General features: G+C 47.2%; 2 protein-coding genes across 2 annotated transcripts; one reads left to right on the forward strand and one right to left on the reverse strand.

The window, feature by feature from the left end:
- Positions 1 to 529: 529 nt before the first annotated feature.
- Positions 530 to 1,360, reverse strand: LOC113880091 (myeloid-associated differentiation marker-like). Its single transcript, XM_027522098.1, has one exon. It carries the CDS (start codon positions 1,358 to 1,360, stop codon positions 530 to 532), a length of 831 nt encoding a protein of 276 aa, XP_027377899.1.
- A 1-nt stretch (position 1,361) lies between these two features.
- LOC113880092 (myeloid-associated differentiation marker-like) lies at positions 1,362 to 21,471 on the forward strand. Its single transcript, XM_027522099.1, has 3 exons — positions 1,362 to 1,471; positions 18,370 to 18,434; positions 20,591 to 21,471. Exons 1-3 carry the CDS (start codon positions 1,362 to 1,364, stop codon positions 21,469 to 21,471), a joined length of 1,056 nt encoding a protein of 351 aa, XP_027377900.1.
- Positions 21,472 to 22,762: the final 1,291 nt, after the last annotated feature.

Below are 22,762 nucleotides of genomic sequence, written 5' to 3' on the forward strand. Positions count from 1 at the left end.
GGCCCAATCCCTAGCTACAACCCCCCTCCTCCTCCCTACCAAGCACACATACACACACCAACTAGGGCACCCAGGGGGACAGACACGCTTTGGCAACGAGGCCCCTCCAAAGGCCCAGGGTGTGAACAGTTGCACAGAGGGCTGTGTGCTGTGGAGTCAGCACCTTAGGAAGGGGGAGGGGCGATGGGCAAAGAAGGAAGGAGTCTCAGGTCCTGATGGATCAGAAGAAGGAAGATGGGGGGAGGTGGTCAGGACACAGGAGATGAGAAAACTAAGAATGACCCCAAAAGGGACAAAAAGTATAAAATGAGGAAAAAATGAGAAACAGGCAAAACAGGGTGTGGGCAACCACACAAAACAGGAAGGAGACAAACAGAGCAGAAGGAGGGAAGGAAACAGAAAGGATAGAGAGATGAGTGGGGCAGGATGAGAGGAGAGAGGGAGCCAGGAAGGAGACGTCAGAGAATGTCAGAGCTCGGTAAAGAAACCTCCAGTGAGAAGAGGGAATCAGGAGCCTCTGGGCAGAGCCTCAGATCCGGGAGGCCGAGATCACCAGGTCAACCATGTAAATCAGCAGGTTGATGGCTGTCAGGGTGGCCACAGCCAGTTGTTGGTCCCAGATGCACACGCTATACCCAGCATTGCAGCTTGCATCTCTGGACCGCTGGGGATTCCCGCCAAACTGCTCATTGAACTGATGGAGAGGCCAGAGGACAGCAGCAGTGGTGTAGAGGAGGACGGAGAGCACAGTCTGCCCAAACACAAAATGGGAGGAGGGTAGACTCTCATCACAATCACACCGATGCCGCAATAAGGATATGACCCCCAGGATGAAGCAAATGGAGTACACGGCCACACACCACACCAGGGCCTGCTGGTGCATGTACAGGAAGGTGTTGCTGATGAAGGCAAGGATGCAACAGGCCACAATGATCTCTAGCTTTTTGAGCAGGCCGATAAAGGAGCAAGACTCACTAGTGTTGACACAGGTCCAGATTGTTTCCATGGCGTAAACCACTGAAGCAATAAAGGAGAACGCAGTGGCGGCGATAGCATGGTTCTGCTGGGTGCCATAACTCAACAGCTGAAGATGGATGATGGGGTACATGATGGAAGCTGAGAGGCAGGCGAGGGCAGAGAAGCAGGTATAGGTGATGAGAAAGTTGTCCCAGGACAAAGAAAATTGCTCCTGGAGTTCACATACCTCAACTAGGACAATAAAGTGATTCACGACGAAGCAGAAGCACCAGATGAACATGGACCAGTTGCTTACGTCTGCTCTCCAGGCTTTCTCACTGGCCACCAGGGATAAGGCCACACAAGTGGAGAGCAGCTGCAGCAGGCGGAAGAAGTAGCCCATGATGGTCACAGAGCCCAGGCCTGAGGACGATCACGCGGTCATGTGGATCACTGACATCAGGATGGCTGTGGTCTTCTTGAAGGAGCTCAGGAGGTGGATTGAGTCAGACAAGTAGAAAAAGTTCAGGGTTCAGTGTCAGCTGAGGCTCAGGATCTGCAGAGTTGAAACCAACGGCCCAGACACTTGGGTAACAGCACAGCTGCTCCAGAATGGTTCTCCCCACCCATCACCCTTGACTTTGCCACAAGACTTGTCTTATCCCAAAGCTCACAGCTGGCTTGGGTCTGGCATCAAACCATGGACATTACTTATCTCTTTGAACTTTTTGCCATTACTGTCAGAGACACGGGGTAGGATGGTCCTTATCTATAATCCTAACCTTCAAAGCTGTGAAATATGCAAAAGAGTTTTAAAAATTTGTTTGATAATAACATTTGACCTGAATGAACATGAGACAAGTTATGATCTTTATTTATTTCACTTACTGTTAAACTTCAAAAAGTCAGTTGCAGAAATGTTACTATGCTTGATCACAAGGTGCTTTCAGACCCCAGAGTGGTGTGATGTCATATACAGCAGATGCACCATGTCACCTGTCTGAAGCAGAAAAATTCTGAATTCTGGAGAAGATCTGACCCCCAAGTTTTCAGAATAGCAATTGTACATTGTACTGCTTACCATTTGACAAAAGAGAAAATAAGGCTCAGGGAACCAAATGTCTACCACGAGGTTCCATGGATAGGAGTGGGAACTCAGGTAACAATGCCAAAGCTGTGGCTTTGAGCATTTGGCTGTACAGCCCACATGTCAGCAGGGCCTGTGGGTGGGAGCCCAGGACCAAAGCTCGGGACTCTGGGACTCAGAACACCCCTTTAGGGCCACAGCCTCCTTCCACAGCAACCTGAAGACATATGTGTCCCGGCCCCTCCTGCCTGCAGCATCACTAGAAGGAGCTGCCATCTGAGGGGAAACAGACCCACCCGGAAGCTTCAGGGGTGAACTGGGAGGAGCCATGGGATGAGAGCAAGGCCGTGGAGACAAGATGACATGGGAAGCAGGGACTGTTGTGAATCCTCTCCGCCAGCATGACTCCAAGGTGAAGTGTGTTGGAGGAATCACAGAGTAAATTGACATAATGTTTGGCTCTTAAGCTCCAAATCTGCCATCCAGCTGGGAGTCTGGAAAGATCTAGGAGTAGTCCTACCTGTGAGGATTCTCCTGGCCTGTGAGACTAGTTAGCAGCTTCCAAGCTGGGAATAAGGAACTGGAAATGAACAAGGATGCTGTGACTGATGCTGATGTGGAGCCTTTCAGGACATCCCAGGGAGGGGGTGGGGATGGACGGATGATCAGCCCCCTTTTAAGGGAAGGAGCTGAAATAGGAGGCACCTACAGGACCCCTGGGAGGGGGCAGCCCTGAGGATGCTGGGACTGGGGTGGGGGTGAGGGTCAGAGTGGGGATGACTGGGGGTATCCCAGGGTCCCAGGGGCCCTGAGGCAGCCCAGTAGGGGTCTTCTGACCCAGAAGGGATGCAGGCATGGAGCCAACCTTCCCATGGAGGAGGGGCCTGGACTGGAACAGAGAGAGGAGAACAGGGACCTGAAGAGGTTTCAGAGCTGTGACAGGGACACATGGCCAGAGTGGCAGGGACCCTGGAAACCATGGAATTGCCCAGGCCACCTGCCCAAGACAGTCCCTCCAGCCAGGGCTGCAGTCCTGCTCACACAGGGGCTCCTCCAGGATCCAGTGTGTCGGGGGAGTGAGGCCCCTCCCAGCTGTCCCCCTCAGGGACAGCTGCCCTGTTTCCAAGGGCCTGTTTGCTGAGAGGCCCCCAGAGCTGAAGGGCCAGCAGTCTGAGCCCCAGCCAGCTTCCTGCCATCAGGGCCCTGTCACCTTTGCTGATAATAAACCCCGGGACAGGCTGAGGCTGGAAAGAGAAACACAAAGCTAAGCCCAAGAACCTTCCTGGACTCACAAAGATCCTTGAGCCCCAATTGTCAGTGGAACCCTGGAACCTGCTGGCCTCCCAGTGGGCCATGAGAGAGGCTGGGATGTCACTCTGACTGTTCCTGAATTTGTTCCCAATTTACTGTTAAAATGACTCTGCGATTTACACCTAAGTCTAAATAATAACTTTGGATCCACTTAACACTACAGAACCAGAGCTTGGAGAAGGACAGGATGAGGTTCCTGCTGTGTGATCCTGGGTAAGGCCTGTGCCCTCTCTGGGCCTCAGTTCCCCCACTTAGAAAGCAGCAGCTTTACCTGAGTCTCCCAGAAGCCCCTCCTCCACTCTAGTCTGTGAGCCTGGACATGGTGCCCCCATCAGAGCACAGCCTGGATGTGGCTGAGCTCTGCCTGCCCGGCAGCCAGGCATGTGGACTGGAAGACAGTGAGCCGAGAAAGTCATGGCCGGGACAGAGGAAGGAGGAGGAGTTGCCGGAAGGGCAAAGAAGGAGGAGGGGAGATGGACATCAGAGTTACAAGGAGGCTGTGGGGCCTGGAGGAGACACTTTAGAGCTGCATGATCCTGGGCAAGTTATTCATCAGAGCTTCAGTTTCTTCATCTGTGCAATGGGCTTAATACCTGATTTGTGTCAGTTAAATGAATAAAAGCATGTGAAAGGCTCCTCAGAGGGTCTGAAACAAAACACAGTCATGCCAGCTACCTGTCTCCGCCCCCCTCACAGAGGACCCAGAAGGCCCTGGCCCCACTCTGGACATGAGTACACGCAAGCTTGATTTGCTCTAGATCGGGGGTTACAAATTGGTTTGTACTGAAGGTGGTCCCCTGATGTGTTTAGTTTTCCCTCACAGTGTTTTCTGGAAGAAATGGTGTGGAATAAGTATTGTTTCTTCGCTAAGGGTTTGGAAGCTGCAGTGTTTTAATTTCACACGAAACTCCAGATTTCCTGCTCCTTTAGAAACCTCAGGAGATCTGGTATCACTGGGCTATGTTCCCTTGGTGGGGGACTGACTGGAGATGAGCAGCGGCTATGCCCTCTATATTGTTTTCCATTTATATCTTTGTGTTGCTGCTGCTGCTGCTAAGTCGCTTCAGTCGTGTCTGACTCTGTGCGGCCCCATAGACGGCAGCCCACCAGACTTCCCCGCCCCTGGGATTCTCCAGGCAAGAACACTGGAGTGGGTTGCCATTTCCTTCTCCAATGCATGAAAGTGAAAAGTGAAAGTGAAGTCGTGTCCGACTCTTAGCGACCCCATGGACTGCAGCCTACCAGGTTCCTCTGTCCATGGATTTTCCAGGCAAGAGTACTAGAGTGGGCTGCTATTGTCTTCTCCAAAATCTTTGTGTAGTTTCCTATATTTTCTTCTTCTTATGTATAGTTGACATAAAGCAGGACTATAATTATCTCAACATGTGCTGAGTTTCCCCTCTTCAGCGTGGCCAGGCTTCCTGCCTGCTCACAGGAGCGTCCACCCCTCCATCCAGGAAACATCCATGTTCTCAACCTCATGTGAAGCCTTCAGCACATTTCACATGCTCTGATATCATATGTAGACCTGTGTGTACATACATGCACATGTGTTTGTAGGGTGTATCTGTATCTTTTTTCTGTTTTATAAGCATGAGACTGTGTCATGCACACAGCATCTTGCTTTTCCACCACCGCTGACACGTGCAGCTGGTCCTCTCCGTGGGCCCTAGTCCTCTCCATCTTCTTTACTTATTTCCTTCCCTCTTGGCTCCTGTGGGCGTTTGCACTGATCTCCTTTCTCTAGATCAGTGGACGCTCCCCTGCAAGTCTCAGACACTGCGGATGTTAGGGGAAGCACACTGATTGAAACCGCCCACCTTGGCCAGGCACCATAGTAACCATTTGCATGAGTTGTTTTATGACAGGAGATCCTGATAAGGAATAGGGAACTAATAAGCCACCGCCAACCAGAAGAGTTCAGGAAAGGTCAAAAGGAGACACCGCGTGTCCGTCCACTTCCCAGAATCCCTCTCGCTAGCATCCATCTTGGCTGAGCAATGCGTGCGCCATCAGGAAAGACTCTGAATTAGAATGATTGGCCAAAGACCATCCGGAAACTAATCCCATCACCATAAAACCCGAGACTGCGAGCCACGCGGCAGAGCTGTTCTCCTGGTTTCCCTTACCCTACTCCTCTCCACCTGGTGCCCTTTCCCAATACAATCCCTTGCTTTGTCAGCACATGTATCTCCTCGGACAATTCATTTCCAAGTGTTAGACAAGAGCCCAGTTTCGGGCCCTGGAAGGGGTCCCCCTTCCGGCAACAGGGACACAGGATATGACAAGGGAGTTCTGGGAACCTCACTGTATGACCCTCTCAAAGGCGACAATTTAAGCTCTGCAAGGGTGCCTTGCTGTTGTATTTTCCAATATTTGGATTAAACCCTTTTCAGAGAGTGGACCATGATCTGGAGTGACCATCCTGAGGAAATGAGGGGCTCCTGAACCAGGGCTGTGCTGGGGGAGAGGCACTTCTCACAGTAAGCAGGAGAAGCCAGGGTGGGTGTTCTGAGCAATGTTTATGATGGAGAGAGACAGAGACAGACACACACAAGAGAGAAGACTCTGGCAGGGACAGGCATTCACAGCCTTCAGTTCAGTTCAGTCGCTCAGTCATGTCCGACTCTTTTCGACACCATGAATCGCAGCATTCCAGGCCTCCCTGTCCATTACCAACGTCTGGAGTTCACTCAAACTCATGTCCATCGAGTCAATGATGCCATTCAGCCATCTCATCTTCTGTCGTCCCCTTCTCCTCCTGCCCCCAAATCCCTCCCAGCACCAGAGTCTTTTCCAATGGGTCAACTCTTCGCATGAGGTGGCCAAAGTACTGGAGTTTCAGCTTCAGCATCATTCCTTCCAAAGAAATCCCAGGGCTGATCTCCTTCAGAATGGACTGGTTGGATCTCCTTGCAGTCCAAGGGACTCTCAAGAGTCTTCTCCAACACCACAGTTCAAAAGCATCAATTCTTCAGCGCTCAGCCTTCTTCACAGTCCAACTCTCACATCCATACATGACCACTGGAAAAACCATAGCCTTGACTAGACAGACCTTTGTTGGCAAAGTAATATCTCTGCTTTCCAATATGCTATCTAGGTTGGTCATAACTTTTCTTACAAGGAGTAAGCATCTTTTAATTTCATGGCTGCAGTCACCATCTGCAGTGAGTTTGGAGCCCCCAAAAATAAAGTCTGCCACTGTTTCCACTGTTTCCCCATCTATTTCCCATGAAGTGATGGGACCAGATGCCATGATCTTTGTTTTCTGAATGTTGAGCTTTAAGCCAACTCTTTCACTCTCCTCTTTCACTTTCATCAAGAGGCTTTTTAGTTCCTCTTTACTTTCTGCCATAGGGGTGGTGTCAGCTGCATATCTGAGGTTATTGATATTTCTCCTGGCAATCTTGATTCCAGCTTGTGCTTCTTCCAGCCCAGCGTTTCTCATGATGTACTCTGCATATAAGTTAAATAAGCAGGGTGACAATATACAGCCTTGACATACTCCTTTTCCTATTTGGAACCAGTCTGTTGTTCCATGTCCAGTTCTAACTGTTGCTTCCTGACCTACATACAGATTTCTCAAGAGGCAGGTCAGGTGGTCTGGTATTCCCATCTCTTGAAGAATTTTCCACAGTTTATTGTGATCCACACCGTCAAAAGCTTTGGCATAGTCAATAAAGCAGAAATAGATGTTTTCCTGGAACTCTCTTGCTTTTTTGATGATCCAGCAAATGTTGGCAAATTGGTCTCTGGTTCCTCTGCGTTTTCTAAAACCAGCTTGAACATCTGGAAGTTTATGGTTCATGTATTGCTGAAGCCTGGCTAGGAGAATTTTGAGCATTACCTTACTAGCGTGTGAGATGAGTGCAATTGTGCGATAGTTTGACCATTCTTTGGCATTGCCTTTCTTTGGGATTGGAATGAAAACTGACCTTTTCCAGTCCTGTGGCCACTGCTGAGTTTTCCAAATTTGCTGGTATATTGAGTGCAGCACTTTCACAGCATCATCTTTCAGGATTTGAAATAGCTCAACTGGAATTCCATCACCTCCACTAGCTGTGTTCGTAGTGATGCTTTCTAAAGCCCACTTGACTTCACATTCCAGGATATCTGGCTCTAGGTTAGTGATCACACCATCTTGATTATCTGGTTCATGAAGATCTTTTTTGTACAGTTCTTCTGTGTATTCTTGCCACCTCTTCTTAATATCTTCTGCTTCTGTTAGGTCCATACCATTTCTGTACTTTATGGAGCCCATCTTTGCATGAAATGTTCCCTGGGTATCTCTAATTTTCTTGAAGAGATCCCTAGTCTTTCCCATTCTGTTGTTATCCTCTATTTCTTTGCATTGATCGCTGAGGAAGGCTTTCTGATCTCTTCTTGCTATTCTTTGGAACTCTGCATTCAGATGTTTATATCGTTCCTTTTCTCCTTTGTTTTTTGCTTCTCTTCTTTTCACAGCTATTTGTAAGGCCTCCCCAGATAGCCATTTTGCTTTTTTGCATTTCTTTTCTATGGGAATGGTCTTGATCCCTGTCTTCTGTACAGTGTCATGAACCTCATTCCATAGTTCATCAGGCACTCTATCAGATCTAGTCCCTTAAATCTATTTCTCACATCCACTGTATAATCATAAGGGATTTGATTTAGGTCATTCCTAAATGGTCTAGTGGTTTTCCCTACTTTCTTCAATTTAAGTCTGAATTTGGCAATAAGGAGTTCATGATCTGAGCCACAGTCAGCTCCTGGTCTTATTTTTGTTGACTGTATAGAGCTTCTCCATCTTTGGCTGCAAAGAATATAATCAATCTGATTTCAATGTTGACCACCTGGTGATGTCCATGTGTAGAGTCTTCTCTTGTGTTGTTGGAAGAGGGTGTTTGCTATGACCAGTGCATTTTCTTGGCAAAACTCTATTAGTCTTTGCCCTGCTTCATTCCATATTCCAAGGCCAAATTTGCCTATTACTCCACGTGTTTCTTGACTTCCTACTTTTGCATTCCAGTCCCCTATAATGAAAAGGACATCTTTTTTGGGTGTTAGTTCTAAAAGGTCTTGTAGGTCTTCATAGAACCGTTCAACTTCAGCTTCTTCAGCGTTACTGGCTGGGGCATAGACTTGGATTACTGTGATATTGAATGGTTTGCCTTGGAAACGAACAGAGATCATTCTGTCGTTTTTGAGATTGCATCCAAGTACTGCATTTTGAACTCTTTTGTTGCCATGATGTCTACTCCATTTCTTCTGAGGGATTCCTGCCCACAGTAGTAGATATAATGGTCATCTGAGTTAAATTCACCCATTCCAGTCCATTTGAGTTCGCTGATTCCTAGAATGTCGACGTGCACTCTTGCCATCTCCTGTTTCACCACTTCCAATTTGCCTTGATTCATGGACCTGACATTCCAGGTTCCTATGCAATATTGCTCTTTACAGCATCGGACTTTGCTTCTATCACCAGTCACATCCACAACTGGGTATTGTTTTTGCTTTGGCTCCATCCCTTCTTTCTTTCTGGAGTTATTTCTCCACTGATCTCCAGTAGCATATTGGGCACCTACTGACCTGGGGAGTTCCTCTTTCAATATCCTATTATTTTGCCTTTTCATACTGTTCATGGGGTTCTCAAGGCAAGAATACTGAAGTGGTTTGCCATTCCCTTCTCCAGTGGACCACATTCTGTCAGAACTCTCCACCATGACCCATCTGTCTTGGGTGGCCCCACCAGCCACCAGCATGGCTTAGTTTCATTGAGTTAGACAAGGCTGTGGTCCTAGTGTGATTAGATTGACTAGTTTTCTGTGAGTATGGTTCCAGCGTGTCTTCCCTCTGATGCCCTCTTGCAACACCTACCATTTTACTTGGGTTTCTCTTACCTTGGACGTGGGGTATCTCTTCGTGGCTGCTCCAGCAAAGCGCAGCCACTGCTCCTTACCTTCACCACATTAAGCATTTGGGACTCAGTAGAAAGCCATTGTTGAGAGGTAAACAGGGGACTAACATTCACTTACAGAGAAGCCTCTGGGAATTCTTCCCAGATAAGAAAGAGACAAATATACAATGAGAGGGTTTCAAAAAGTGAGAGTCTTGTGGTGCCCAAGACTGTGAATGCCTGTCCCTGCCAGACTCTACTCTCTCTCTCCCATAAACTGCTCAGTCCTCTCTGCCCCTGGCTTCTCCTGTGAGAAGTACCCCTCCCCTGTCAGAGCCCTAGTTCAGAAGCCCCTCAGGGTGCAAACCCTAGACCAAAATCAACTCTCTGAAAAGAGTTCAATCCAAATAGCAGAGAATATAGCAGCACTTCACCTTCCTCAAAGGCTTCAATAGTCACCTTCTGAGGATCCTGCAATGGGGGTCCCAGAACTCCTGAGTCATAGAAAGAAAAGGGGACCACGAAGATGAGTGTGGGCATCATTGTCAGGACTCAGACTCCTTGGTCTGCCTCCAGAGGACTCTCTCGTCTATCTGGGGACCTCCGGCATTTGAGGGGGGCACCAATGGGGAGCCCTGAGTATGAACCAGGAACCCATAGTGCAGGAATCACCTGACTTACTGCTGCAAGGCCACTTCTTACCCTGAAGCCATGAGTCCACTGATGTCCTGAGATGGATTTTAGGAGGTCTATATAGCCCTGTAAGTGAATATAGTATTTCCAGGGTATGTGCATGCATATTTCTGCGATAGTCATATTCTCAAAGGGAGTTGTGTGCTGGAAAAGCTGAAAAGTTTCCAAGGGGCTTTCTTGTATCTTCCAAAGAAGTAGAGTTTCCTAATATTGTGTACCAAACAGAGTAAGAGAGGAAGCATGGAGCTGAGGTTCTCTCTGGGCTGTCTGTCTGGAACAGTGACCTCTGTTGTCATCAGTAGAAGCATGTTCAGAAATATTTGGTAGCCTTTCTGAGCATTTAATTTCCCCAGCTTGTTTCCTTCCCAAACCACAGCATCAGAGTATCCCTGGATTGAACTGAAACGTCATATCCTTTGACAACATCTCCCCATTTCCCCACCACCTTGTCCCTGGTAACCATTGTTCTACATTCTGCCTCTGTTAATCTGACTTTTTTAGATTCCACACATAAGTGAGATTTCGCTAGCTTTTCTGTATCTCTCTTTCCACTTAGTGTAACGTCCTCCAGGTTTATCTCTGCTGCTGCTAATGTCAGAATCTCTTTCCTTCTTTAGGGCTGAATAGTATTCTGCATATGTTTCTTATTCTATTCACCCACTGATGTACACTCAGGATGTTTTCATATTACCATGCTCTTTAATATCAGGTAATATGAAAGGGCAAAAACTGAAATTGGACATTTGTAAAAACAGAATGTTTACAGATTGTTATAAAATGTTCCATTATTTAAAACATTATCAAAAGGTGGCATATGCATGTCTTGATACTGCATATTTGTAAAATGTTATCAAACACTTTACAGAATGAGAGGACACCTTAATTTTCATTTTCACTCAAAAGAAAATCCATGCACAAAAAATTCATGGGTTCAGAATCTATTTCTTTCAATTAAAGTTTAATTATAATAAACAGTAATAAGAAACTATAGTGTTACAGAGTAATTATTGATACTGTCTACTAAAAAAACACTGAAGATAGTTTTTAAAACAGGTCAGCATTTACCTTGCTTTGGGAAGTAGCTAAAAAATAAACCCTGAGCTTGATGAAGTTACTATAAAATCTCTTTATCTTACCCTATTATAGTCCTATGAGACTGCTTTCCGTACAATGGATATTGGTGAAGCAAAACACAGAAGCCATTTACTCACATTTGTCTCCTGTGACTAACATTGTCATCAATCCAAAACAAATATATTAGATTTTTGTTCAAAATGTGTGTTTTGGGGATTAATATGGGGAATGAAAAATTTCAAATTTGAAAGAACAGTGAATACCCATACATTCATTATCTAGTTCTTCAATAAATATATGTACTTACTCCATCACATATCTCTCTACTTACCCATTTCTCTTTCCATCCACTAATATATCTTTTTAAGAATGTACTAAAGTAAGCTTCAAATGTGCTTCACCAGCCCTGAGTACTTCAGCATTGCTAGCATTAACTGGGGTTCAGCATTTGTTTATGGTTCTTTTTTATTCCTTTGGGTAAATTTTATATACAACGACAGGCACAAATCTTAAGGGCGTCGTTCGATGAGTTTTGGCAAATGCAAACAGCTATGTGTTGCAAACAGTTAAAATAAAAGCAATAAATACACCTCAGAGGGTTTCCTCATACCCTTCTAAGTATATCCATGTCCCCCACCCAAGAGGGAACTGCTTCTGACTTTTTCCCCTCATAGGTTCAGTTCGGTTCAGTTCAGTCGCGTCCAGCTCTTTGCGACCCCATGGCCCGAAGCACACCATGCAGCACGCCCTCATAGATTACTTGAACCTATTTCAGCATCTGCAGTGGATACTCTTTTGTGCCTGGCTTCTTTCACTCGGCATCCAGTGTTTGAGATGCATCCATGTTTATGTAGATACATGGTTCATTCGTTTGTATTGTGGGTGATATCTAATTTTGAATGTCTTTGTTGTTTAGTTGTGTCCGACTCTTTGGCAACCCCCATGAACTCTGGCCCACCGAGTTCCTCTGTCCATGGGGTTTCCCAGGCAAGAATACTGGAGTGAATTGCCATTCCCCTGTCCAAAGGATCTTCCCAGACCAGGAATCAAACCCGTACCTTCTGCAAGCATCTTCTGCATTGCAGGTGAATTCTTTCCTGATGAGCCACCAGGCAAACCTCCCTTGAACAGATTACTGTTTGTTCATCCCCCAGTTAATTGACGTATTGTTTGCTTCCAGTGTGGGATTATTATGGGAAAGCTGTGGTCAACATTCTCATACAAGTCTTATAGAGTCAACTTTCATTTCTGTTGAGAAAATACTTATGTGTGAAATTGCCGGATCATGGGGTAGTTTATGTTTAGTTGTATAAGAAACTGTCAGACCCTTGAGTGTAGCTTTTACACGCCCACAGTTACTCACGCATGTTCCAGTTGCTTCACACGACCACTATACTGTGTTGCTTCTTCACTGCCCTCCATTTCATTTTCCCCCTAACAACTAGAGGCACACTTTCAGTGTGGGCATCTGACTGAGTGGCCCAACCGCAGAAAATACCAGTGAGGCATCTTCACTTACAGCTAAAATCCAACTTATTTCTACAGCGTTCAGGCCCATCCAACACCTCTGTTACTCCCCACCTCACTTGTGATGTAATCAGATAAGATGCAGGACAATGTAATGACCTGTCCACAATCTCAACTTCCTAGAGGACCAAGGTTGAGAAGTATCAGTCTGGGAGCAATGAGAGATGGAGCTGGTGGGATCCAGGAAGTCTTCCTAGAGGAGGTGATTTGGGATCAAGGACAAGTTAGAATTAGCAAGACAGATGAGAGGAAGGATTTGTATGATTAGATGCTTTACTCAAGGGTCTCTGAATCTTCAGTGGCAGAGCTGATGTGACTATTGATTGGATGTTTGAGAGAAAGAGAAATGGAGAATTGAACCTGGCCAACTGGAGGCTGGTCTATATGCCCACTTGGGCCAGGAATGAGACTTTGGAGTGGTACAAGGTAAGGAGCTGGAGCTGAGACACTTCCCTAAAGCCAGGACCACGTGGCCTGCAGCCTAGGAGCAAAGGGTAGACAAGGAAAACCCACCCTTCAGCAAGAGGAAAGTCAAGGCTGATATCTACCTCCACGGGAGAAATAAAAATGTCGTCTTTACTTCTTGTGTGTTGAGCCCATATATGCATGATTTCTGAGGTCCAAAAACTCCAACCTGGAAATTAACACAGTTGGTGCCCAAAAGGAGATTGGCCTGGAGGGTCCTGAGCAGCAACAAATGCAGTTATTCTGGGTGAAGCTCCCAACCCAGGCAGCAGGATCCTCCCAGGAAAAGGGGGTCCTGTAAAACGGGGCTCACAGATTAATGACAAGGTACATGAGGGATCGACCCACTGTGAGTCACAAGAAGTTCAGTGAACAAACACCAATCTAAAAGATAAAGCAAATAAATACACTTAATGCAATAAACACGTTAGAAAAAGACACCATGAAATAAGGACAGGAAGATATGAGAGAGAACCTTAATGGCTGCAGAATATCCCCAATTCATGTCTACCTCAGAATGTGATGCTATTTAGAAGTATGGTCTTTGCAGACATATTTAGTTAAGGGTTTAGGGATGAAATCATCCTGGATGGAGTGTTGGCCCACGGTCCAGTGACAGGTGTCTTTGTAAGAGAAAGGACAGAGAGGGTTGCACACACAGAACTGAGCGAAGATGAGCACATGAAGGTGGAGCCAGAGATAGAATTAAGTGGCCACAAGCTAAGGGGCCTCCAGAAGCTGAAGGAGGCAAGGATGGACCCTATTGGAGCATCACAGACATCACAGCCTTGCTGACACCTTAATTCCACACTTTGGGCCTCCAGGATTGTGAGAAGAATAAACCTCTGTTATTTTAAGCCACCTAACTTGTGCAGAAGGCAATGGCACCCCACTCCAGTACTTTTGCCTAGAAAATCCCATGGACGGAGGAGCCTGGTAGGCTGCAGTCCACGGGGTCGCTAGAGTCTGACACGACTGAGTGACTTCACTTTCACTTTTCACTTTCATGCATTGGAGAAGGAAATGGCAACCCACTCCAGCGTTCTTGCCTGGAGAATCCCGGGTATGTGGGAGCCTGGGGGGCTGCCGTCTCTGGGGTCGCACAGAGTCGGACACGACTGAAGCAACTGAGCAGCAACTTGTGCTAACTTGTTGCAGTAGCCCTAGGAAACCAAAAAGTTTCCAGAAAGGAAGAAAAGAGTCTTTCTCATATTTTTAAAAAGTTCACAGAGAGGATTGCCAACCGGTGGTCACATAGATCCCAGGACCCCTTGTCATATCTTGTGTCCCCCAGTGTCTGAGACTCACAGGGGAGGATCCACCAGTCTAGAGAAGGGTGGTCAGTCCAAATGCCCACAGGAGCCAGGAGCGAAGGAAAGTAAGAGGATTAAGGCCCCTGGGGAGGACCACTTGCACTTGTCAGGGCTGGTGAAAAAGCAAGATGCCCTGTTCATGACATGATCTCATGTTTATAAAATTGCAACAACAATAACAAAAAATCTACAGCTATGTATCACAAAACATGTGCATATACGTATGCATATGTATATTCAGTCATTGAGTCTTCTTGGACTCTTTGCAACCACATGGACTGTAACTCACCAGGCTCCTCTATCCATGAAATTTTACCAGGCAAGAATTTTGGAATAGGTTGCCATTCCCTTCTCCAGGGGATATTCACAACTCAGGGATGGAACCCATATCTCTTGCATTGCAGGCGGATTCTTTACCACTAGAGCCACTTGGGAAGCTGCATGTGTACACACATGTCTAAATATGATTTCAGGGCATGTGAAATGTGCTGAAGGCTGTACAAGAGGTGGAGAACATAGATGCTTCCTGGATGGAGGGGTGATGCTCCTCTGAGCAGTCAGGAAGTCTGGCCACGCCCAAGAGGGGAAACCGGGACAAGGGAGATGATTATAGTCTTGCTTTATGTCAGTTATATATGAGAAGAAGAAAATATAAAAAACTAAACAAATATAAGAATGAAAAACAATATAAAGTAAAGGAGCATCTGCTCAGCTCCACCCCTCCCCCGCAAGGCAAAACAGCCCATTGACAGCAGATCTCCTGAGGCTTCAAGTTCAGTTCAATTCAGTCGCTCAGTCATGTCTGACTCTTTGTGACTCCATGGACTGCAGCACACCAGGCTTCCCTGTTCATCACCAACTCCCGGAGTTTGCTCAAACTCATGTCCGTCGAGGCGGTGATGCCATCCAATGATCTCATCCTCTGTCATCCCCTTCTCTTCTTGCCTTCAATCTTTCCCAGCATCAGGGTCTTTTCAAATTAGTCAACCCTTCTCATCAGGTGGCCAAAGTATTGGAGTTTCAGCTTCAGTATCAGTCCTTCCAACGAATATTCAGGACTGATTTCCTTTAGGATGGACTGGTTGGATCTCCTTGCAGTCCAAGGGACTCTCAAGAGTCTTCTCCAACACCACACTTCAAAAGCATTCATTCTTTGGCAGTCAGCTTTCTTTATGGTCCAACTCTCACGTCCATACATGCCTACTGGAAAAACCATAGATTTGACTAGATGGACCTTTGTTGACAAAGTAATGTCTCTGCTTTTTTAATATGCTGTCTAGGTTGGTCATAGCTTTTCTTCCAAGGAGCAAGTGTCTTTTAATTTCATGGCTGCAGTCACCATCTGCAGTGATTTTGGAGCCCAAGAAAATAAAATCTGTCCCTGTTTCTATATTTTCCCAGTCTATTTGCCATGAAGTGATGGGACCAGATGCCATGATCTTTGTTTTTTGAATGTTGAGTTTTAAGCCAGCCTTTTCACCGTCTTCTTACACTTTCATCAAGAGGCTCTTTAGTTCCTCTTCACTTTCTGTTGGTTTTCTTCACTTTCACACCACCACATAAGGGTGGTAGCACCTGCATATCTGAGGTTATTGATATTTCTCCTGGCAATCTTGATTCCAGCTTCATCCAGCCCAGCATTTCGCATGATATATTCTGCATATAAGTTAAATAAGCAGGGTGACAATATACAGCCTTGATGTAGTCTTTTCCCAATTTGGAACCAGTTCATTGTTCAATGACAAGTTCTAACTGTTGCTTCTTGACCTGCATACAGATTTCTCAAGAGGCAGGTAAGGTGGTCTGATATTCCCATCTCTTTCAGGATTTTCCAGTTTGTTGTGATCCACAGTCAAAGGTTTTGGCGTAGTCAATGAAGCAGAAGTAGATGTTTTTCTGGAACTCTCTTGCTTTTTCAATGATCCAACAGATGTTGGCAATTTGATCTCTGGTTCCTCTGCCTTTTTAAAATCCAGCCTGAACATCTGGAAGTTCTCGGTTCACATATTGTTGAAACCGGGCTTGGACAATTTTGAGCATTACTTTGATAGCGTGTGAGATGACTGCAATTGTGCAGTAGTTTGAACATTCTTTGGCATTGCCTTTCTTTGAGATTGGAATGAAAACTGACCTTTTTCAGTCCTTTTGGCCACTACTGAGTTTTCCAAATTTGCTGGCATATTGAGTGCAGCACTTTAACAGAATTATCTTTTAGGACTTGAAATAGCTCATCTGGAATTCCATCACCCCCACTAGCTTTATTTGTAGTGATGCTTTCTAAGGCCCACTTGACTTCACATTCAAGGATGTCTGGCTCTATGTGGGTGATCACACCATAATGGTTATCTGGGTCATGAAGATTTTTTTTGTATAGTTTTTCTGTGTATTCTTTCCACCATTTCTTAATATCTTCTGCTTCTGTTAGGTTCATAACATTTCTGTCCTTTATTGTGCCCATCTTTGCATGAAATATTCCCTTGGTATCTCTAATTTTCTTGAAGAGATCTCTAGTCATTCCCATTCTATTATTTTCCTGCATTTCTTTGCAATGATCACTGAGGAAGGCTTTCTTATCTCTCCTTGCTATTTTTTAGATTAATACAAGATGGTAGAGTTGAAGAACTTGTGCTCATCTTCTCCATCAAGAACTCCAAAATTGCAACTCGCTGCTAAACAACCATCAACAGGAGAATGTTGGATCCCACCAAAAAAAGATACCCCATACCTAAGGGCAAGGGAGAAACCCCAACAAGACAGTAGGAAGAGCAAAATAACACTTAGAACCAAACCCCATACCCACCAGAGATGCTCAGAGGGCTCAAACAAAACCTTGTGTGCACCAGGACCCAGAGGCCCCACAGAGACTGAACCAGACCTGCCTTTGAGTGTTTGAGTATCTCCTATGGAGGCATGGGTCAGCAGTGCCCTGCTGTGGGGATAGGGGCTCTGGCTGCAGCAGACCTGGGTCATGTAACATGTGGCATAAGCCCTCTTTGGAGGAGGTTGCCATTAATCCCACCATAGAGCTGCCAAGCAGATGACCCACAAACTGCAGAAAAATTATACCAAAGAAATTCTCAAACTGTTAAGAAAGTTCTAGGACCCACAACAGACTTCCCAACCTGGGGATCTGGCAGAGGGACTGAGAACCCCCAGCAAATCTGACTTTGGAGGCCAGTGGGATTTGATTACAGAACTTCTACAGGACTGGGTAAACAGACTCTTGTAGGGCACAAACAGAAACTTGAGGCTTCAAAAGGAGCTGGAAATTGCGTTTTCATGTGAAATAAAAACACTGCAGCTACCAAACACTTAGGGAAGAAATAGTACACATTTTATACATTCTTTTCATGAAAACTCCCTTAAGAGAAACCAAACACATCTCTGGGCCACCTTCAAGACACATAGGTTTGTAGCCCCTGATCTGGAGCAAATCAAGCTTGCATGCACTTGTGTCCAGAGTGGAGCCAGGGCCTTCTGGGTCCTCTGTGGGGGGTGGGGGTGGGGTGGCACAGGTAGTTGGCATGACTGTGTTTTGTTTCAGACCCTCTGAGGAGCCTTTCACATGCTTTTATTCATTTAATTGACACAAATCAGGTATTAAGCCCATTGCACAGACAAGGAAACTGAAGCTCTGATGAATAACTTGCCCAGGATCATCCAGCTCGAAAGTGTCTCCTCCAGGCCCCACAGCCTCCTTGTCATTCTGAGTCTCCATCTCCCCTCCTCCTTCTCTGCCCTTCTGGCACATCCTCCTCCTTCCTCTGTCTCAGCCATGACCTTCCTGGCTCACTGTCTTCCAGTCCACATGCCTGGCTGCTGGGAAGACAGGGCTCAGCCTCATCTAGACTGTGCTCTGATGTAGCACGTGCTATGGAGAGTGGTACCATGTCAGTGCTCACAGATAGACTAGAGGAACTGAGGCCCTGAGAGGGCACAGGCCTTACCCAGGGTCACACAGAAGGAACCCCCATGCCTCTCTTTCCCCAAGGTCTGCTTCTGTGGTGTTAAATGGACCCAAAGTTATTATTTAGCCTTAGGTGTAAATCGCAGGGTCATTTTACCAGTAAATTGGGAACAAATTCAGGAACAGTCATAGTGACACCCCAGCCTGTCTCTCAGCCAGTGTCCCACCCCCACCCCTGGCAGTGCCCACTGAGAGGCCAGCAGGCTCCAGGGCTCCACTGGCAATTGGGGCTCAAGGAGCTTTGGGAGTCCAGGGAGGTTCTCAGGTTTGCTCTGTGTTTCTCTTTCCAGCCTCAGCCTGTCCCAGGGTTTATTATCAGCAAAAGTAACAAGGCCCCTGATGGCAGGAAGCTGCCTGGGGCTCAGGGTGCTGACCCTTCCGCCCTGGGGGCCTCTCAGCAAATAGTCCCTTGGAAACAGGGCAACGGTCCCTGCGGAGGGGGCGGGCTGGGAGGGGCCTCACTCCCCCAACACACTGGACACTGGGGGAGCCCCTGTGTGAGCAGGACTGCAGCCCTGGCTGGCGGGACTGTCTTGGGCAGGTGACCTGGGCAATTCCGTGGTCTCCAGGGTCCCTGCCACTCTGGCCACGTGTCCCTGTCACAGCCCTGAAACCCCTTCAGGCCCCTGTTCTGTCTCAGTTCCAGTCCAGGCCCCTCCTCCATGGGGAAGGTTGGCTCCATGCCTGCATCCCTTCTGGGTCAGAAAACCCCTACTGGGCTGCCTCAGGGCCACTGGGACCCTGGTATCCCCCCAGTCATCTCCACTCTGCCTCCCCCACCCCCACCCCCACCCCAGTCCCGGGAGCATCCTCAGGGCTGTCACCTCCCAGGGGTCCTGCAGGGGCCTCCTCTTTCAGCTCTTGCCCTTAAAAGGGGGCCAAACATCTATCCATCCCCACTGCCTTCCTGGGATGCCCTAAAAGACTCCACATCAGCCTCAGACACAGCATCCTTGTTCATTTCCAATCCCTTCTTCCCAGCTTGGCAGCTGCTAACCAGTCTGCCAGGCCGGGAAACTCCTCATAGGTAGGACTACTCCTAGATCTTTCCAGACTCCTACCTAGATAGCAGCTTTGGAGCTTCAGGGCCCCAAATTATGTTAATTTATTCTGCAGTTCCTTAATGATGTTCTACTTTGGAGTCACACTGGGTGGGGAGTCTCTCCTCCCCAGGGGGGAAGAGTCACATGTGAAGGCAAAATGGGGGGAGCAGATTCAGAACAGTCCCTTCTCCCACGTCATCTTGTCCCCACGGCCTTGCTCTCACCCATGGCTCCTCCCTGCTCACCTCTGAAGCTGCCGTCCTCTGGGTGGGGCTGTGTCCCCTCAGATGGCAACTCCTTCTAGTGATGCTGCAGGGAGGAGAGGCCAGGATACTTCAGATTGTCCCAGGTGTGTCTTCAGATGCTGTGGAAGGAGGCTGTGGCCCTGAAGGTGTGTCCCGGAGCCTCAGGCTTTGGTCCTGGGCTCCCACCCACAGGCCCTGCTCACATGCAGGGCTTTAGAGCAAAGTGTTCACATCCACAGTTTTGGTATTTTTATCTGGGTTCCCACTTCCTAGTCATGCCACCCAAGGAAGGAACTTGATTCCACAGCCTTAGTTTTCTCATCTGTAAAATGGGGTTAGCAGTAGAATCCACAGTTCCTTTTCTGAAACCCTTGGAGTCAGATCTGCTCCAGACAGGTTAAATAGTACATCTACTCTACATGACATCACACCCCACTGGGGTGTGAACACACCCTATATTCAGACATTAGTGTTTCTGCAACTGAACATTTGAAATTTCACACTAAGTGAATTAAATAGATATCATGAATTGTCTCGTGTCTGTTCAGGTCAAATTTTGTTATCGAACAATTTTTCAAAAATTTGTTTTCAATTTTGAGAGACTCGAAGGGTTTGGATTGCAGATAAGGACCATCCTTCTCTGTGTCTCCATAGATAATGGCACACAGTCAGAGATCCACAATGTTCATGGTTTGAGGCCAGACTCAACCCAGCTCTGAGGTTTGGGATAAGACAAGTATCCTGACAAGGCCAACAGTGATGAGTGGGGAGAACCATTCAGGAGAAGCTGTGCTGTTCCCCAAGCAACCGGGCCATTTGTTCTAACTCCCCAGACCCCGAGCCTCTGCTGTCATAGGTCTCTGAGCCTTTCTAGCTGAATCTCTCTTAATCAACTTCCAGAACTGGATCTTTTTACAGTGGTTACTCAGAAGATCCTGCCACCCCAGTGACTGTGACCTGCCTGACCGTCACGGCACCATGTCCAACTCAGGAGCAGCTCTATACCTGGCCGACTTGGACACCACGTGCCGGTTCCTCCGCCTGCCACAGCTTTTTTCCACCTGCATGTCCTTCTCTCTGGTGGCCGACATGGGCATTCACAGGGGGTACGTAGGTAACTGGTTTATGTCCATCTGGTGCTTCTGTTGTGCGGTGACCCTCATTGTCCTCACAGTTGAGTTACGTAGGTTCCCATCCGAGTTTCCTTTCTTCTGGTACTTATCTAACACCTACGCCTGCTATGCTGCCCTCCTCTGTCTCTCAGCCTCCATCATCTACTCCCTCACCTACGTCCAGTTCCTGCCTTATGGTCCTCACCGGGACCAGGCCATCGCTGTTACTGCGTTCTCCTGCATTGCGTCTGTGTTTTATGCCATGGAAGTAGTCAAAATGTGGGAGCGCTGCAAGATCTACAAGACCTCCTGCTATGTGCTCACCGTGCCAGGCCTGCTGAAGGTGCTGGAGACCTTCATGGCCGGCATCATCTTCGCCTTCATCAGCAACACCTCCCTGTACCTGCACCAGCCGGCCCTGGAGTGGTGTGTGGCCGTGTACTCCATCTGCTTCATCCCAGCAGCCCTGGCCATCCTGCTGAACCTGGAACAATGGGAATACAAGCTGCCTGGGCCCTTCCCCCTCTTCCAGCTTGTGCTCAGCCTGCTCTCCGTCCTCCTCTATATCAGTGCTCTGGTCCTCTGGCTGCTCTACCAGTTCAACGAGGAGTTCGGCGGGCATCCTCAGCGGTCTAGTGATGAAGACTGCAAGGACAAGCTCGCCTACGACATGTGCGCCTGGGACCAGCGCCTGGCTGTGGCCATCCTGACAGCTGCCAACCTGCTGGTTTATGTGACCGAACTGGGGTACTGGGCCCGCCAGTTTTCTGTGGAGACTAAGGCTCTGCCCAGGGTCTCCTGATCCCCTCTGCTCATAGGAAGTATCTTTACAGAGTTCTGATGTCCTCTTCTTGGCTCCCTCTCTCCCTCCTCACATCCTTCCCCCTTCATCTCACTCTCTTTTCTGTTTCCTTCTCCCCTTCTCCGTCTTCTTCCTGCTTTCTTTGGTTGCCCACACATTGTTTTGACTTTTTCTCTTGCTGCTCTCATCTTCCCTTCATTTCCTACTTTTTGGCCCTTTTCTGGTCATCCTTGGTTTTCTCATCTCCTGTGTCCTGACCACCTCTCCCCATCTTCCTTCTTCTGATCCATCAGGACCTGAGACTCCTTCCTTCTCTGCCCACTGCCCCCTCCCACCTCCTGAGGTGCTGACTCCACAGCACACAGCCCTCTGTGCAGCTGTTTACACCCTGGGCCTCTGAAGGGGCCTCATTGCCAAAGTGTGTCTGTCCCCCTGGGGGTGCCTTAGTTGGTGTGTGTGGATTTGTGATTGAGGTAGTTAGTTAGGTATTAGACCCCTATTCTCACAGTGGATGAATGGTGCATCTCCCTTTTACTTAAAAGAAAAAAATCTCTGGAGGTCAACAATTTCCAGTGGCAGAAATCGTAGAGACCCTGGATCCTTACGTCCCATCTGATTCTCATCCTTGCAAGAGATTGGTTGAATTTTTTCAGGGTCACTAAACACCCATCACCCAGAGGGACTCTTAGAGAAAGCAAGGGATGAATGCCCTCTCTGAGGAATCAAAAAAAGAAGCTGAGAACAAATAATTTCACAATTTGTATGGAAATACAAAAAACCTCGAATAGCCAAAGCGATCTTGAGAAAGAAAAATGGAACTGGAGGAATCAACCTACCTGACTTCAGGCTCTACTACAAAGCCACAATTATCAAGACAGTATGGTACTGGCACAAAGACAGAAATATAGATCAATGGAACAAAATAGAAAGCCCAGAGATAAATCCACGCACATATGGACACCTTATCTTTGACAAAGGAGGCAAGAATATACAATGGATTAAAGACAATCTCTTTAACAAGTGGTGCTGGGAAATCTGGTCAACCACTTGTAAAAGAATGAAACTAGAACACTTTCTAACACCATATACAAAAATAAACTCAAAATGGATTAAAGATCTCAACGTAAGACCAGAAACTATAAAACTCCTAGAGGAGAACATAGGCAAAACACTCTCTGACATACATCACAGCAGGATCCTCTATGATCCACCTCCCAGAATATTGGAAATAAAAGTAAAAATAAACAAATGGGACCTAATTAAACTTAAAAGCTTCTGCACATCAAAGGAA

Source organism: Bos indicus x Bos taurus, chromosome 21 (assembly GCF_003369695.1).
Source record: "Bos indicus x Bos taurus breed Angus x Brahman F1 hybrid chromosome 21, Bos_hybrid_MaternalHap_v2.0, whole genome shotgun sequence".
In the NCBI taxonomy this organism is placed as follows: Eukaryota; Metazoa; Chordata; class Mammalia; order Artiodactyla; family Bovidae; genus Bos; species Bos indicus x Bos taurus.